Source organism: Elephantulus edwardii, unplaced genomic scaffold (assembly GCF_000299155.1).
Source record: "Elephantulus edwardii isolate Elephantulus edwardi_28Jun2011 unplaced genomic scaffold, EleEdw1.0 scaffold00019, whole genome shotgun sequence".
Classification (NCBI taxonomy): Eukaryota; Metazoa; Chordata; class Mammalia; order Macroscelidea; family Macroscelididae; genus Elephantulus; species Elephantulus edwardii.
In genome coordinates, this window is record NW_006399769.1 from 27,488,373 (window position 1) to 27,507,567 (window position 19,195).

Here is a 19,195-nt window from a genome sequence, read left to right on the forward strand (position 1 = left end):
ATTAAAACTGGGTTTTGTTGTTTTTGTTAAACAGGGATTCTTTCAAAAGAGCCATTACATTACAACAAGAAAAAGGTTTATGCTGTAAAGACTACTGGTTATCCACTGATATTCCTCTCTTTTTTTCAGCTCAAAGAAAAAAGAATAGATCTTGGTCTCCCCTCTCTAGTCAATAGGGTAAATGTGAGAGAAACAGCTGGTAAAAGAAACAAGAACAATAAACAGCTAGGGGAGAGAAAAAGAGCAAATGAGTAAATGCCTATATATTCATGGGAAGAGGGGAGATCCATGGTAACACAGCTGTCCCCTTACTTAGCCCTGGACTGTTCCTAGAAAAAATTAAAAGTATCTACTTACGCCACTGTACTTAGAGGTCTTTGTTCTAGCTATTTAACTCATACTGATAAAAAAATCCTGAAATCTAAAAATATCAATTCAACAAGCAGCAATTAATAATTTAGGAAAGACAAATATTTAATCAAAATTTGTGGTTATTAAGTCAATTGTTTATTGTCAGAGGGGTACGTATACAACGTCTACAAAGAATAATTTAATTTCATTTAACAGCTAATAAAGGTTTGCGATAACATTAAGTAGAAGAGCATTATTATTTACTTCAACTTACCTCTGTAACAGGTAGTTCAAGCTGAACCACGTCATCCTGCTTTGATACTGGAGTTTGCAGAGCAGTGTCTAACAATAAGATTCCATTAAGATCCTTTCTACATCCTACTGCATAATCATCCACAAATATAACTTTATCCACAGCAGAAATATATTGACATTTCACCTGTCCACCTGGTTTTGCTGTCAAAATAAACAAAAAAATTTAGAACTCAAGAATATTTTATGACCAAAGCTAAAAATAAACTGTTTGCATGGCAAATAAACAAATATATAATCCTCAACTGGATGGCAGATTGTTAAAAAAAAAATTCTTATCAAAGACATTACTGAGTTGACTAATCAAATAGGACTATGTACTATATGAAGTGTTTTATCAATATGTAATAATCATAACTTATAACTATACTGCCATCCTTAAGACAATAAGCACACAAAGGAATCCAAAAAGTGGAATGCCACTGGTGACCTATTAGCAAGTAGAATAAAAGTATGTATGTAAGTAGGTAGGTAGATACAGGAGAATGATAACCAGATGTACTTAAAATGTCTTAAAATGATAGGTATGCACCACAACAAGATAAAGGGAAACAACCCAACTGAAAAATGGGCACAGAACATGAACAGACACTTCACCAAAGAAGACATTCAGATGGCAAACAAATACATGAAGAAATGTTAACAATCCCTAGCTCTCAAAGAAATGCAAATCAAAACAACTATGAGATAATCATCTCAACTAAGTAAAAATAGCAAATTTAACAGAACAGTAAACAACAAATGCTGGTGAGGTTGTGGAGAAACTGGAATCCTTATTCACTGTTGGTGGGAGTGTAAAATGGTCCCACCACTAGGGAAGGCAGTATAGCGCTTCTCAAAAAGTTGCAAATAGAAATACCCAGCAATCCCACTACTGGGAAAATACCCCAAAGAAACCATAACCGCCACCCCAGCAGGTATATGCACACCCATGTTTATCACAGCTTTGTTCATAATAGCAAGGAGTTAGAAACAACCTAAGTGCCCATTAACAAATGAATGGATAGAGCAGCTGTGGTATATTCACACAATGGAATACTATGCTGCATTGAAAAACAAGGAACTCAGGCAATATTATTCAAAATAGGTGACCCTGGAGGACATTCTGTTGAGTGAAATATCTCAGTCACAAAAGGACAAATACTGCATAGTGCCACTGTTAAACAGGACTGGCATGGGGGGAAAGGGGGAGACTGAGAAAGATGGGATAAATAATGTATACTATATTGAAAAAGATGAAGGAGAAAACGGTTTAAAAGGGATATGTGACCAGGTATTATTGTCATGACAGAAGCCCAGAATGAAAGCTGCATAGTGGAGTGGACCTGGGGGGAGGGACTGTATAACAATGAAAGAATTTTACTTTTAAAGAGAAGAGCAAATTGGGGGGAGGGAGGGGTGGGCAGGGAGAAAAGTGCAACAATGAATGAATGGAAATCCTCAGTCTCTGTAAACTTTTATTCATTTTATTTTTGCTAAATTCAATAAGCAAAGCACTGATAGTCATTTAATAATTACCCTAAATGTTCTAGAGAGCCTTTCAAATTATAATAAAAATATTTAAATGCAAGTTAGGAGCCCACTGCTACAACTCTCACTGAAAAGGCACTATCATTGAAGACCAATTTTCCCTGAAGTATCTGCTGAGTTAATATGAAACAAGTAATTTAATGAAGGACCCATGAATAAGTGCTGTATAGCATAACATTTATCCAGATGAATTTTCAGAATTCCAGTAAGTTTTATAAAAGATGTTATCTTAGCTTCATTGGACCAAAAATACTACAAACAGATAGTTTTTGTGAACAGACATTTATTTTCTCACAGATTAATAAGACTAGAAATCTGACTTCAAATTTCTCAGGAGAAGGCTTATTCTTGCTCTCATTCTTCCTTGCTTCTGAGGAAAATTCTTGTCTCAGCTTCTCAAGACCCATGTGTCCTATTCTCTGGTAAACTCATCAAGGCATCTCTTTCCCTAATTAATGCTTGCTAGCTCCTGTTCCTAAATGCTCTTTCTTCCTAGTTCAAAAGTTATTAGGTTTCAGGAACACTCTATACTGATACAGCCTGAATAACAAACTCCTGGTTCCTGATGGAATTACATCTATAGATCTAAAGGTTAGAATTTGAACACATATTTTAGATGGTCACAATTCAATCAATAACAGATGGGTTTATGAAAATAACAGACAGAAGATTTCTATATAAGGCAAAAATAAACTAATGTTAACTATGTCACAAATATAGGAAACATTTAAAACAATAAATTGAGACATTTTATTAGAGAAGAAACTTTGCTGTGGACAAGAAATCTTCCTACCAAGTATGCTGTTCTTGTTGTTGTGTGCCATCGTCAAGTTGCTTGTGACTCACAGTGACCCTATGTACAATAGCCCTAAACTTTACACTGTCCTGTGCCAATCACACCATCTGCGATACACCCATCCCGATTAACCCAGTCACTGAATCAATCCTTCTCATAGAGGGCCTTCCCCTCCTGCGCTGTTCCTCCACCATCCCAAGCATGATGTCCCTCTCCAAAGACCAGTCCCAAAGTATGTCAGAGTAATGCCAGAATCCTTGCCTTCAAGGAGCAGCCTAGTTTAACCCTCTCCAGGATACTTTATTCTAAATTGTCCCCTGGAATTCTACAGAGAATTTCTGTTCTTAGTCCTTTTAATATCTAATAATACAAAAGCAAAAACGTGGAAATACATCAGGTCTCGCCTTTTGTGGTATTGGAAAAGAGTACCAGACATCCCACAGACTGCCAAGAGAGTAAACAGATAATGTCTTGGAGAGAGTACAACCATGGCGCTCCTAGGCGGCAAAGATGGCAGGACTGCATCCCACATATTTTGGACATGTTGTTGTGTGTCGCTGCATCGGAACTGACCTGCAGCTGATCCAACAGCAGATTTTTCCAAAGGCAAGAAATCGCTCAGGAAGAGATAGCTCATCCTTCTCCCAGAGTGGCTAGTGGAATTAGGCATGTTATTAGAGGAGGTTATTCCTTGGAAAAAGACATCGTGGTTGGAAAGGTGGAGGGTCAGCAAAAGAGAGAAAGTACTTCATGAGATGGACTGATCAGCAGTGGGATCAAGTGTGTCTGGGATCATAAGACAGGACAGGGTTAAGATACGTTGTTCACAGGACTGTCATATATCACCTAACAGCAACTCTTTCTTCTTCAGAAAGCATCCAAGTCTTTTTTACTTTCTGTAAATAAGGTTGTGTCACATGCGTATTTCAAGTTGTTAGTAAGTCTTCCTCCAATTTTAATGCCACATTCTACTTCATGTAGTCCCGTTTCTTGAATTAAACAGCATATAGGATGAATAGGTAGGAGGAAGGACATAATCCTAGAAAACACCTTTCCTGACTTTAAACCATGCAGTGTTCCTTTCCGTTCAGTTAACTGCTTCTTGGTCTATGTATAGGTTTTGCATGAACACAACAAGTAAGTGTGCGAGGATTTCCATTCTTCTCAGTGTTAGCCATAATCTGTTAGTATCCACACAGTCAAATATCTTTGTACAGTCAATGAAACACAATCGTCTTTCTAGTATGCTCTGCTTTCAGCCAAGACTAATTTGACAATAACCTCTTCTGAATTCAGCTTGGATTTCTTGCAGTTCCCTGTCAGTGTACTGTACCAGCCATTTTTATTTTTTAAATAATCTTCAGAAAAATTATACCTGCATGTGACAGTATATTATTCAATAATTTCCGCATACTGTTGGACTATCTTATTTTGAAATAGGAACAAAAATGGATCTCTTCCAGAAGCTGTCTTCCAAATTTGTTAGCATAAACAAGTGAGTCCCTCCAGGCCTACATGTTTTTCTTGAAACACCTCAATTGGTATTCAATAAAACTCTGGAAACTTCTATTTTTTGGCCAGTGCCTTAAATGCAATATGGACTTTTTCTTTTAGTACCTTTAGTTCTTGATCACATGCTACCTCCTGATTAGTTCAGTATCAACCAATTCTTTAGCTTCAGTGATTCTGTGTAGTCTTATCATCGTAATACTTCCTGTACCATTCAATATTTTGCCAATAGAAGTTTTCAATATTGAAATCTGAGGCTTGAATTTTTTTAGTTCTTTCAGCCTGAAAATTGCAGGGTATATTCTTACCTTTTAGTTTCTAACTGCATATTTTATTATAAAACTTTGCTTTGTCTTCTCTAGGTGCCCTTTGAAATCTTCTGTTTTAGTTCTCTTACTTAATGAAGATGATCACAGACCACAGCCTTCAATATGAGTTATCTTAGTGTCAAGAAAACAAAATCCTCACCAATAGACCAAAAGGCAACATTATCATATAGAAAAGATGGAAGTTGTCAACAATTTCATTTAAGTTGGGTGCACAATTAACACCCATGATAGCAGCAATCAATAAACAAACAAACAAAAATGTGTTGTACTGGGAAAACCTACTGTCAAAGATCTCTCTGAAGTCCTAAAAACGAAGAAAGTCTGTTTAAAAAATAAGGTGTGCCTGATGCACGTCATGGTAGTTGCTCCCTGTGCATGTGAAATTGGACAATGAATAACAAAGACCAAAAAACAATCAATGCCTTTGAATTATGGTGCTAGAGAAAATTATTGAATATTTCCTGGATTGCCAGAAGAACATACAAATCTTTCTTAGAGGAAGTGCAATTCGAATACTCCTTAGAGGCAAAAATGGTGAAATTTAATTTCACTAATTTTGGGCATGTTGTCAGGAAGAGCCAGTCCTTGGAAAAATGACATCATGCTGGGAAAGGTAAAGGGTCAGCAAAACAAATATGTCCTTCAGTGACACTGCAATATCCAATGACCTAGAGCAGGATAGAGATTTTGACAACTGTGGAGATGAGGGTAAGGTTCTGATGTTTTGTTCATAAGGTTGTTATGAGCAGTAGTCAACTTAACATCATCTAACAACAATTTAATCTCTCAAACACATATGCTGCTTCTGTTGTTATACACACTTGCGCTCAAATCAACCCATGGCTGACCCTCCAGGGAGTTTTCAGAGACAGGAAATCATATGGGAAGAGACTGACCATCTTTCTCCTGAAACCATAAGACACAAAAATCCCCAATGATTTCAACACACAGGCACCCCTATCATACAGAGCAGAACTGTTCCACAGGATTTCCAAGTCTAAAGTTTTATGGGAGCAAACTGTGTTCTTTCTCTCACAGATCTCATGAGCAGTCAGTCATCTTGTTGTTGGTGTTGTGTACTGTAAGAGTCGGAACAAACTCATAGCTGACCCTCAGGCAGGTTTTCAGAGGCAGTAAATCACAGGGAAGGACGCTGCTCATCCTTCTCCTGCGGAGCAGCTAGTGGCCTCAAACCACATGCCTTCAGGATTGCCAATGCAGCTTCCAGCCAACAGGCCACCAGGGCTCAGTTAACACGTTGCCGCAAATGCGGGCAAGTATGTTTCTAAGGACGGTCGTCAATTTAAAAAGTGTGCGGCTACGTGTTAAGCAGTCACCTAAGGAGTAATTAATTACTGGTCTCATCCTGTCCAGAACAGAGTGAAAAGATACACAGTTCAAAGGGCTAATGGTCCACACAAACCACTAAATGATGTTACAACCAGAAGACCTAGATGGTGCCCAGCTACGGTGTCCAGCTATCACTGGTGAGCACTCTAATAGAGTAAAAGTTCCCGGATATTCTGGAAAAATAAATCCTTCATTCTTGAGAGCTAACAGCAGAGATGCCTTGCCTTCCTTATAACAATTATGAACAGTAGCAATTTTATCATCAGGCGGAGAGGGAGAAGTCAGGCTAATGAAGAAATCAATAAGTGAATAGTCAAAACTGAGGAAATCTCGGAAAAGAAAGGAGGTATAATAAGGGGTATAATATACAATGTGAATGGCATTCCCTATCATTACAATGAGAATATTCTGCCAATTGGATTTACTTTTGCCTGAATCCAACACTGAGGTTCACCTTTACATTTGGAATTCCTGAACTGTACAGCATTATATGTTCTTATTATTTTAACTAGATTAAGTAGATTTTTCTGTTACTCACAGTAAAAAGATGTTTACTTGTGTTTTATTGACTGTGAAAAGGCCTTCAACTGTGCGGACCATAATAAATTATGGATAATACCGAGAAAAATGGGAATTCCACAACACTTTGTGCTCATGTGGAACTTGTACACAGACCATTCGAACAGAACAAAAAGATAATGCATGGTTTAAAATTTGGGAAAATGTTTACCAAGTTTGTATTTTTCCACTTAGGGAGCTCTGGTGACTTAACAGTAAGGAGTTGTGCTGTCAACCCAAAACCATGCCATTTGAATCCATCAGATGCTCCACAAAAGAAAGATTTGGAATCTTCCATGATATTTACTGTCCCTGGAAACTCGCTGGAAGGTCAGCTATAAGTTGGTTCCACCTCAACAATACATACATAACAACAACCACAACAATCATTCACCAAAGTTATTTTCTAGGAGCTCTGGTGGCGTAGTAAGCAGGATGTTGTGCTACTAACTGAAGGTAGTACAGTACCTCTCTGATGGTTCCAATTCACCAGTAACTCAGTGAGAGAGAGACAGGCAATATATTTCCATGTGATTTATAGCCTCCAAAAGCCAAGCTATAGGGTCTACTACGAGTTGGTTCAAATCAATGTCACTGAATCTGAGGGGGAGTCTTATTAAATTTATAAACTGAGCAAATAATACAGAGCTGGAATGTATTGGGGGAAAACAGGGTATCAGGATTAGAGGAAAACATATCAGCCATCTGTAAAATTTAGATGGTATTATCTTGTTTGCAGAAAACAAAGATGACTTTAAATAATACAATTCAAAGGTTTTTATTACTAAAACTCAGACTACAACTTTCAATATAGATTACGTTATACATACATCTTCACAACTGAACCAACATTATAATAAAAAGAAAATTCTTAAGGATTTTGTTTTACTTGGTACCACAATCCCCACCTTAGGAAGCAGCAATCAAGAAATCAAATGGCATATTACAATGAGCAAATCTGCTGCAAAGGAACTCTTTAAAGGGCCACCAGGCAAGGGCATCACTTTGAAGACTAAGTTGCACCTATCCTAAACAGTGATATTTTCAAATGTTTCATATGTATGTGAAAGCTGGACAATGACTATGGGAAGACTAAAGAATGGCTGACTTTGAATTGTGTTGTTGACGAGTTTCACCATTTTTCTCTCTAAGGAGCATGCTGATTCTACTTCTTTTCAAACCAGATTTGTTTGTTGTTTTGCCTGTCCACGCAATATTAAAGATTCCTCAGCAACACTATAATTCAAAACCACAGATTGTTCAATATTCCTATTCACTGTCCAACTTTCAGATGTAACTGAAGATACAATGGCTTGGATCAGGTACACACAACCTATTTTCCCAATGCAACTTATCTTTTGATTTCTTAGCTGCTGTTGTCGACTGTAGATTCAAGTGAAATCAAATTGTTGATAATTTCAATCTTTTCTTCATCATGATGTTGCCTATTGGTTCAGTGGGGAGGATTTTTGTTTTCTTGACACTGACATTTTTTCTTTTTATTAATTAACATTTTTATCATTCATATACATTGTAGTCCATGCATGTACACTGTGTTTTACAGTTTGTCACTTAACATTATATTTCACTCATCTATACTGTGTTTCCCCCCTTTATAATCACCTTACTATTAACTACATTCATGAAGCATGTCATGTAGTTATTTCATGTCTTGCCTTCATATCCTCATTTAGATAGCCTATTTCTGGTTTGCCCATCCCTATTAAACCAGTACTCGGAGGGAACAGCATATATCCCTTAAGCTAAAGGATCCTCTGTTCAACCTGGAAACTCTGAACATCTGTATCCACAAGCAAAGTTCCGTCCAGAACCAGCCATCAGGTTACAGCAATTGACTATATATAGGTCCTAGCAAAGATCATCTGCTGTTCATCTAGTTAGGTTCTGCCCAACTCGTCCCCAATCATCTGCAGCTAATGGGCATTAGCTGCAAACTTGAAGTGGACATTTAATCTATATTGAAAGCCTTCTTTATTAAGTGATTTAAGCATTCTTCACTTTCTGTAAGCAAGGCTTATAAGAGTATGGAGAAAGGATACAATATTGACACACACCTTTTCTAATTTTAAACCAGGCAGTATCCCTTGTTCTCTGTGAATGACTTGTTTCTCAGTATATTTACAGATTTTTACATCAGTATAAATAAGTGCTCAGGATTTCCACTCTTCTCAATGTTATATAATTATTATAATCCACACAGCTGAATGGTTTTACATAGCAAATAAAACACAAGTAAAGTCTTTCCTAAAGTCTTTTACTTTCAGTCAGGATCAACCTGACATCAGGAAAGACACCCCTCATTCCAGGCCTCTTCTGTATTATTTCTGGCAATTTCCAGTTGATTCATTATTACCATATTTTCTTTAACAATCTTCAGATATTCTTTTATTTGCATATCCTATGAATGCTATTAATGTTTGATGATTTCTTCATTCTGTTCAATCATTGTTTTATGGAATGGGAACACATACAAATTTCTCCCACTTGGTTGACCAGGAAGTTGTCATCCAAATTTCTTGGCATATGCAAAAGAGTCCTGAGCAAAAGAGCATGTCCTAGGCTGCATGTTCTCTGAAACACCTGTGTTGGTATTCTATCAATTCTAGGGGCCTTATTTTAGCCAATGCCTTCAGTGAGCTTCAATAGCACTGGTTCTTAACCATATACCTGGAATTGCTCAGTGGCGACCTTTTTTTTTTAAATGCAGAGACTGCATTCTTTCCATCTTCTTTTGATGCTTCCTGCATCATTCATTATTTTACCCATAAAATCCTTTAGTACTGCAACTCGATATTTAGATATTCAGTACTGAACTGAATTTGTTCTTCACTTCCCATATATTTCAGAACAGTAACTTTTTTGTTTACTTAATGACATTTACTAACTTTTTAAAATATAATCTATTTTCCTTTCCTTTTAGACGATTTCACCAGCCAGCTTGAAAAGATAAAACCTTATAATAAAAAGTACAAAAAGCTAGTGTTAAAAAACAAAAGAACATGCTCAACATTTTTTAAGCTAAAAGTGAACTCTGAGAAGGAAATAGGAAAGCAATGGCATTTGTAATAGCCACCCTAAAGATGAAATATTCCAAAGACCTACAACTTGAGATATAAAAAACTTTTACAAAGACAACTATTAAACACTACCACAAAAGACTTAACATTGTAAAAATATCAATAATACCAAAACTTATCTACAAACAGTACAATCCCTATCCAAATGGGGAACATAATCATCAACTTCACAGGGAAAAAGAAAAGACCCTAGATAAGAGAAAAAAGAAAAAATACTAGAAAAGAGAAACAAGGAAGTCTCACACTTTATATTAAATCTGTTAGAAAACCACAATTTAAAAAGATTGAAACTAGTACAACAGGACCACTGACCAATTTAGTAGAATTGATAACCCTAATATCCATAAATTCATTGACCTATGGACAACTGATCTTTGACAAAACAAAGACAAAACTCTATTAAGTGGAGAAAAGAGAATTCCTAACAAATGGTGCTGGCAAAACTGGATGTCTAATGCACATCCAAAAACTTCTCCAACAGGGTAAAAAGGGAAGCCACAGACTGGGGAAAAATATTTGGTAATGACATATCTGAAAAGGAACTTATATCTAGAATTTATAAAATACCCAAGCACCACAAAAAGATAAACGTCAATAACCCAATTGAAAAATGGGCACAGGTTATGAAAAGACACTTCACCAAAGAAGACATTCAGATGGCAAACAAACACATTTAAAAATGTTCAAAATTCCTAGCTTTAAGAGAGATGCAAATCAAAACAACTATGAGATATCATCTCACCTCAGTAAGAATAGCAAAATTTAACAGAATAGCAAACAAATGCTGGAGAGATTGCGGAGAAACTGAAACACTTATTCACTATTGATGGGAGTGTAAAATGGTGCAACCACTATAGAAGGCTGTATGGCATTTTCTCAAAAAGTTGCAAACAGAAATACCATCTGACCCAGCAATTCCACTACTGGGAATTTACCCTCAAGAAACCATAACTGCCACCCAAGCAGATATATATGAACAACCCATGTTTATTGTAACTTTGTTCGCAATAGCGGACCTGGAAACAACCCAAGTTCCTGTCAACAAACGAATGGATAAAGCAGCTGTGATATATTCACACAATGGAATACTAGGAAGCATTGAAAAACAAGGAACTCATGGCGTATTATGCAAAATGGATAACCCTGGAGGACATTATATTGAGTGAAATATCTCAGTCACAAAAGGACAAATATTACATAGGGCCACTGCTGTAAAATGGGACTGACTAATATGACTAAAATTGAGGTTGAGGTAAGAGAGAAAAGGATGTATACTGCACAGAAACAGATGAGGGAGAGAACTGTTTAAAAGGGACATATGAATGGGTAGTCTTGTCATTACAGAAGTCCAGCGTGAAGGCTGCATGGTAGAGTGGACTTGGGGGGAGGGAATGCATAACAATGAAAAAGTTTAAGTGTTTTTTTCTTTTCAAAGAGAAGAGTGAATGGGGGGGGGCGGGGGAACTGCAACAATGAATGACTGGAAACCCTAAGTCTCTGTAAACTTTCATTAAAACTAGTAAGAAAAAAACAACTGGATGTCTATCTACAGAACACTGAAATAGTACCTTATCTCATTCCATAAATAAAAACTAACCGAAGATGGACCTTAGCATAAAACCTAGTGATAAGAACTGGGGCAAACTTAGGAGTCCTAAGCTATGTCTTAAATAAATAAGTATTACTGATAACACAATCAACAGAGAATAAACAGATGACTGGGACTTACTGAAAAATAAATTTTTATGTATATAAAAGACTTTTTCACTGCACTGCAATCCCAGAGGTACGTGGTTCAAAGCCACCAGATGCTCTGCTGGAGAAGGAGGGGCAATCTCCTCCTGTACCAGTCAGATCTGATTTGATGGTACACACAAAAAATAAAATAAAAAAAGACTTTTCCAAGAGAGTTTTAAAGAACCTACAGACTCGGGGGAAAAACATTTGTCAATAACACACCTAACAAGGAATTTATATATCTAAAGTATATAGAAAATGTCAAAACTTCAACAAGAAAAAGGCAAACCAAATATAAAACGGAAAGAGGACATAAATAAACACTTCACCAAAGACAGCACACAGATGCCTAAACCAATATGTGATGAAATGTTCAGGATCTTTTAACTATTAGAGAGAGGCAAATCAAAACAATGTGATATCATCTCACCCAATAATAATAGCAATGTTCAACAAGATAGAACAAATGCTAAAGAGAATTGGAGAGACTGTAATAATGTTCTGTAATGTTCATATACTGCTGATGAGAACATAAAATAGTAGAACCATTACGGAAAGGATGGCACTTTCTTAGAAATTTGGGAATGAAAACATCATTAGATCCAGCAATTTTACTGCTAGGTATATATGTCAAGGTAATAAGAACTGCAACACAAATTTACATGCTTACATGTTTATATTCTTCCCCTAATATCACTACAAGGGTGCTGGTGGCTAAAGGGTAAAGGACTTGTGCAGCCAACCTGAAGTCACACATTTCGAATCCATCAACTGATCTGTGGAAGAAAGATGAGTAATCTCCTCTCATGAGATTTAATGCCTCTGAAAACCCACTGGAGGGTCAGTTATGGGTCAGTTCCAACTCAGCAGTAGTCAACAACATTCACATTCTGGAGGGCATTAAGCTGTGTGAAGTATCTCGGTCACAAAAGGACAAATACTGCATGGTGCCACTGTTGTAAAACAGGACTGACATCGCGGATGGAGAGAGACTCAGAAAGATGGTCAATAATGTATACTGCATTGAAATAGATGAGGGAGAAAACTGCTTAAAAGGGATATGTGATTAGGTATTTTTGCCACAACAGGAGTCTAGAGTAAAGGTTTTACTTTTCCAAGAGGGTAGTGTACTATGGGGGAGGGTTGGGAGGGGAGAAAAGTGCAACAATGAATGAATGGAAATCCAAAGTCTCTGTAAATTTTTACTGGAATTAGTAACAAATTTAAATAAAATTTAAAAATGAGAAAAACTTAAAAGTCTACAAAACTAAAATGGAAGACTTGAAGCTTGAATTCCTAGGCACTAGTGAGCAGAAATGGCCTGGTATTGGCCATTTCTAAGTCTGACATTTTTATGGTTTACTATGATGGTAATGACAAATCAAAGAGCAATGCCAATGCACTCATCATTTAAAAGAATGTTGAATAATGAATGGGAATGACTTTATGAAACACAATGTGAATGGAGAATACTGTGAAACACAATGTATATGAATCTTTGTAAGCAAACAAATATAAATTTTTTTTAAAAAACAAGAATGTACAATGCAATCAATAGTAATTAATATCCACTTAAAAGTCAAACAAGTTGGTATATATGATGACATATCTCTATCTATAAATAGAGATAGATGATAGATAGATAGATAGATAGATAGATAGATAGATAGATAATCTGTTGATATATGACACAACCCTGCTTGCTGAAACTGAGGAGGATCTGAAGCACTTGCTGCAGAAGGTGAAGTACTATTGCCTTCAATACGGAATTGAAGCTCAACATCCAGAAAACAAAGATTCTCACCACTGGGCCAATTGGCAGCATCAGTATGGATGGTGAAGAGATTGAGATTGTTCACAGTTTGCTTGGCTCCACAGTCAACACTCTTGGTACCAGCAGCCAGAAAATCAAGAGACGAATTGCACTGGGAAACTCAGCTGTCAGGGACCTCTCAAGAGTACTGAGGAGCAATGACGTCAGGCTGGAGACTAAGGTGCACCTGATCTGGGCTGTAGTCTTTACAATTATGTGCTATGCATCGGAGAATTGGACAGTGAATAGGGATGATAGAAAGAGGATTGATGCCTCTGAGTTGTGGTGCTGGAGAAGAGTGTTGAATATACCATGGACTGCTAGGAGAACAAACAGGTTTGTCCTGGAGAGGGTGAAGCCAGAATGTTCTCTGGCATCAAGGATTCTGAAGCTTCGTCTGACATACTTTGGGAGTGTTGCAAGGAGGAACTGGTCCTTGGAGAGGGACATCATGTTTGGGAGAGTGGAGGGACAGCACAGGAAAGGAAGACCCTTGATGAGATGGATTGATTCTGTGAGTGGAGTGGTGGGAATGAATGTGTTTGAGACAGCGAGGTTGGCACAGGATAGAATGATGTTTAGGGCTCTTGTACATAGGTTTGCTATGAGTTGCAAACGACTCGATGGCACATAACAACAAACAATGTGGGTAGAAGGCAACTCACAGAATAAATGGGAAATGAATAGATCAAGACTTCAGACTGATGGTATCTTAAGTATGGCATCAGAAGCATAGCAATAAAAGAAAAATTAAACTGAACTTTATTAAAATTAAAAAGTTTCTTGCATTGAAGGACACCATCAAGGCGTTGGGGGAAGATACAGAATGGGAGAAATACTGAAAACATTGGACGTTTCGTAAGAATATGGTATTCAGCACATAACAACAACATATGAGGTCAGTTCATAATGCTTCTATGAATTTAATATTGCTCATATGGTGACATCTTAAAATGTTTGAGCCACCGCTGTAGCCACTGTATTAATCCAATTCCCTGAGAGTCTTCCTCTTTTTTCACACTCTAACTTGTATATGAGTCGTCTACGACTCAACAGCATTAAACAACAAACAACAACTTGTATAATGTCCTTTCTCAAGAAACCAGTTAACATGTCCAACCTACATGAAACAAAATCTTACCACCCTTGCCTCTAAGAATGATTTGTTCTTCTGGCAGTCCATGATACATTAATTATTTTTCACTAGCAGCATAATTTGAATGCATCCATTTTCCTTCAAGTTTCTTTAGTGAGAGTCTTGGTAGCATCATGGGTAAGCACTCACCTGATAAATGAAAAGTCTGTGACTCAAATACACCAGCAACTCTACTGGAGAGTGTGATGGGAACGTCTGCTTCCATAAATATTCACAGTCTTGAAAATCCTATAAGGCATTTCTACTTTGCCTTTTAGATTACCTATCAGTCTGAATCTAACTGACAGTAGTGAGCTTGGATTTCTTTATTCACAGTGCAATTTTGTACATGTATGAGATGATTGGAAATAAAATGGCTTGGATCAGATGCACCTAGTTCTCAAAGTGACATCTTTGCTTTTTAAAAACACCCTAAAATACATTTTTCGGAGATCTGTCTAATGCAATACACTGTGTGATTTCCTGAATAAATGCTTCTATGGGCACTAACTGTGGATCTAAGTAAAATGAGATGCTTGACAACTTCAATCTTTTCAATAAACATGATGCTTCTTATTGGTCCAGTTTTAAGAAATGTTGTCTTCTTTATGTCCAGGTGCAGTCCCTACTAAGAAAGCAGTCTGATTTTTATCTTTAAGTGCATGAAGTCTCTGCTACCAGCACACAAGACTATGTCATCTGCATTTTGAAGATTGCCATTTACTGCAATCTGAAAGTAATTAAGCACGCATTCAAGAAGCAGTTATATTCACTGGTTACTGAAATGTGTTCAGTTAAAAGCAAAAAGGCATCAGTAGTTGGAAAGCCTGACCTTGGTGACACATGTGATATCACAGATTATATGACTTTCAGAAGCTCAACAACAATCTATTCTTTGGAAATTCTTTTTATCAATAACACAATTGACAAATTCATTACCACACACAGAAACCATGCTAGACTGATGAAGAAATCCAGTGTCATCAATCTTGACTAAGTTAAAGCCCTAGCAAAGGTGATATGAGGCATGGCACTGCCATCGAGTTACTTTATACTCTAATGACTCTGGAGGACAGAGTAGAACTGCCAACAAGTAAGTTTTTCAAGGCTAGAAATCTTGTACTGGAACAGAGTGCTTCATTTTTTCCCCCTGCAGAGCAATGGAATGCCTCACCCACAATGCCACCAGGGCTCCTAAAACATGTTCAAGTACTCTGTGTGCAGAGTCAAAGACAAGAGTAATTTAAAAAAAAAAATCAAAAGAAGTCCACAAAAGTCAAAGGACAACCTTGCCTGAATCAGTCAGTGCTTGAAATCATTTCAAAGTAGTTCAATAACTGCCACTGTAAATAAGGGCCATGTACATGTTGCACAGCAACCCAGTCTACTGCCCATGGTATTTTGAAACTAACAGAAAACAGCCTAATGGGAAAATGCTTAACAAAGAAACCAACTAAAGTAAACTGAAACGCATGCTGCTCTCTAGGGTATTGCCAATAATTGTGCTCTCCAAAACTCTTGTCACTGCCCTTCTTCCTGAAAGTTTCAGAATCCAGATGCAAGGCTACAGAGAACAAAATAAATTCAAAGTGTTGTGGCTAGTCTCCATATTTGGGCTGGCACAAATGTCTGCTTGTTCCTCTAGTAAAAATCACCAGCAGCAGATTTAGTTACCTGGCATGAAACTATTCTGAACAGGTTCAAAACCCTGACTTGAATCTAAGAGATGATTTCTAAAGTAGAGTTGACACCTTGAACACTAATAACCAAAGAATTGTAGTAAAACATCATGAATTTCATATATAAATTAAAGGGAAGTTCATTAAAATTATGGGAAAGGAGGAAAAGATTAAAATTGGCACCAGAAGACTCTGCAAAGTCCTCTTAAAGCTGTGAAAGTGAACAGAAGATATGATAAAGAGCTAAACAGAAAATTTCAAAAGGCAGTGGGAGGGAAGTATGAGGATGAAATATGCAGAGATTTCAAGTTAGAAAACAAAAAGAAAAGAATATGTTTCTCAAGTTTAAAGATCTAAAAAGAAAATTCCAAGCTTTACTTTGGGTAAAAACTTTTAATGACATGTTTGTTGTTGTTGTGTGATATGCCCTCAAGTCACTTGCAACTCTGTTCTGACAACTGCCTCTTGGTCCAAGTATAGGTTTCACATAAGCATAATCAAGTATTCTGGGTTTCCCATTTTTCTCAGTCAGCTATAGCTTGTTGTGATCCACACAGTACAATAGAACAAGATGTAAAGCACCAAAAGATAAAAGAAATAAAGTCACTGTACTAATGAAAATGGTTGACTTTCAATCACTTTAAGAAGTAAACTAAGATCAAGGAGCACTGGTCCTGAAGAAAGACGTTCACACTGCAATGGATTTGGCATTGGCAAAAACTAGGGCTCCAGGAATAGATGCGACATACTAAGATGCTGGGTTTTAAAATAAGAAGGGGGGGAAAAATACTACATATACCATATATCATAACTCATTAAATCTTATCAAGAAGATACTGTGATTAGACTTAAACATAAATAGTAAATTTTATCTTTATTAAAAAATTAAGGATTACATTTTCACAAGGAAAATGTCCATCCCCTCTGCAAACACTACGAGTCAGCAAGCATTTATTATGAATGGTTCGGAACAGTAAGTGTTTTAGATTACAGGAGTAATGGTCTGACAACTATTTGACTCTACCAGTGCTGCCCATAGAAGTCACAGACAATACATAAATAAATGGATGTACGTGTGCTGCAGTAAAGTTTTCTTTTAAAAACTTGCAACAGCCTGAAAGCCAGGAGGGTCAGGATAGTGTACCAACTCTTGGTTTACAACAACAGTTTGCATTAGTATATACAGGAACTGTGCATACTAATTGTTTATTAAAACACAATTATCAAGAAGACACAGATTCTCACCACTGGGCCAACTGGCAGCAGCAGGACAGATGAAGAAGAGATTGAGGTTGTAAACAATTACAGCTTTTACACTCCACAATCAACACTCTTGGCACCAGTAGTCAGGAAATCAAAAGACAAGCTGCAGTGCGAACATCTGGGACCTCTCCAAAGTACTGAGAAGCAACGATATCAGTCTTAAGACTAAGGTGCACCTAATCCAGGCCACAGTATTCATAATTACTTGCTATTCATCAAAGAACTGGCCAATTACTAAGGAGGACAGAAGAAGAATTGATGCCTTTGAGTTATGGTGCTGGAGAAGAGTCTTGAACATACCACTGACTGTCAAGAAAACAAATAGGTCTTAGGGTGATTTCTCCCTGGAGGCTAGGATTCTGAAGCTCCATCTCACATACTCTGGGCATGTGGCCAGCAGGGACCGATCCTCGGAGAAGGATCAGAGGAGTGGAGGGATGGGACATGAGAGAAAGACCCTGGATGAGACACACTGATACCGTAACTAGGGTAGATGTGTTGGAATCAGTGAGACTGGCTCAGAACAGGGCAGGCTTCAGAGTCACTGTACTCAGGGTTGCTATAAGTCACAGGTGACTCAATGACACATAACAACAAACAACTGTCTATACTCTGTGGAGAGGGGAAGCCTCACACAGAACACTTTGCCTGGGGGGGGGGGGGTCTCATACTCAGACACAAAATAAACTACTGCCAACTAGCCACTTACATAAAACAAGAAAGTAGCCAGAGAAAAATATTATTTATTATTGCTGTTGTTTGGTGCCATTAACAAATTATCATCAAATCAGCTCTATCTCCAAGACCTTACTGTAACAAAAATTATTAATCCTGCACTGTCTTTAATTACTGGTACGTCTGTGTCTACTGCTGAAGCTGTCAATTCATCTTGGTGAGAGCTCCCTTGAATAATGCTCTGTTTTACCAAACATGTTCGTTTTCTACTGATAAGCTTCCTAGTGCTATAGTTCAAATCAAGGAAATCAAACTCTTCGAATTCTTACTTCAAAAGCACTGTTTGTATTTTTTTTCCAATATTTACCCAATTTTGGCAATTCATTTGTTCTTTTGTAAATTTTTAATATATTCAATATATTTAATACACACATCAATTCTTTTTCTCTTTTCCTTTTGATTACTCTAAATTGGCTCAGACAAACCTCAGTCATCAAACTGGCATCTTTTCATTTTTAGAACTTTAAAGCAGTCTTTTGCAGCAGATGTGCCCAATGTACAACAGTTTCTTCACTTCTGTTTTTACAAATACTGTTCATCTAAGTAAAAGGAATGCACTGAAAACATCACTTTCTCTTCACTTTTATAAGTTTAGTTTTGAGAATTTCTCATCCTTCCATAACTTTAAGCATCATCAAGTCTACTGTGACAGGACATGGTAGAACTGCCCAATAGGGTATCCAAGGCTATGTTATCTTTACAAAAGCAGATTGCCACACCTTTCTCCCGCAGAACAGCAATAACAGACTATATTCCATGTCCTCTTCTGAATCTGGCTAGAACTTCTGAAAGATCCTAGTTGAACAGTTGCAGTCATTTTTTGAAAGTGGACCAATTAATTAACAAAACAAAAACAAAAAAAAAAGTTGATCGCTCTCAATGATGGCAATACATGATGCAAAACTAAAAGAACTGAAAAGAAAAAGACATCAAAGTTATAGGTAGAGGGAGCTCTAGTGGCTGTTTTTGTTAGTTGCTATCAAGTCAAGTACAATTCAAA

At 37.1% G+C, this 19,195-nt stretch overlaps 1 protein-coding gene across 1 annotated transcript in view; it reads right to left on the bottom strand.

The window, feature by feature from the left end:
• Positions 1 to 19,195, bottom strand: part of BIRC6 (baculoviral IAP repeat containing 6) — a 281,200-nt gene that overhangs the window by 236,099 nt on the left and 25,906 nt on the right. The window contains exon 2 of the mRNA XM_006882363.1: positions 626 to 807. Coding sequence (XP_006882425.1) covers positions 626 to 807 — 182 coding nt within the window. The remainder of the gene's footprint in view (positions 1 to 625; positions 808 to 19,195) is intronic.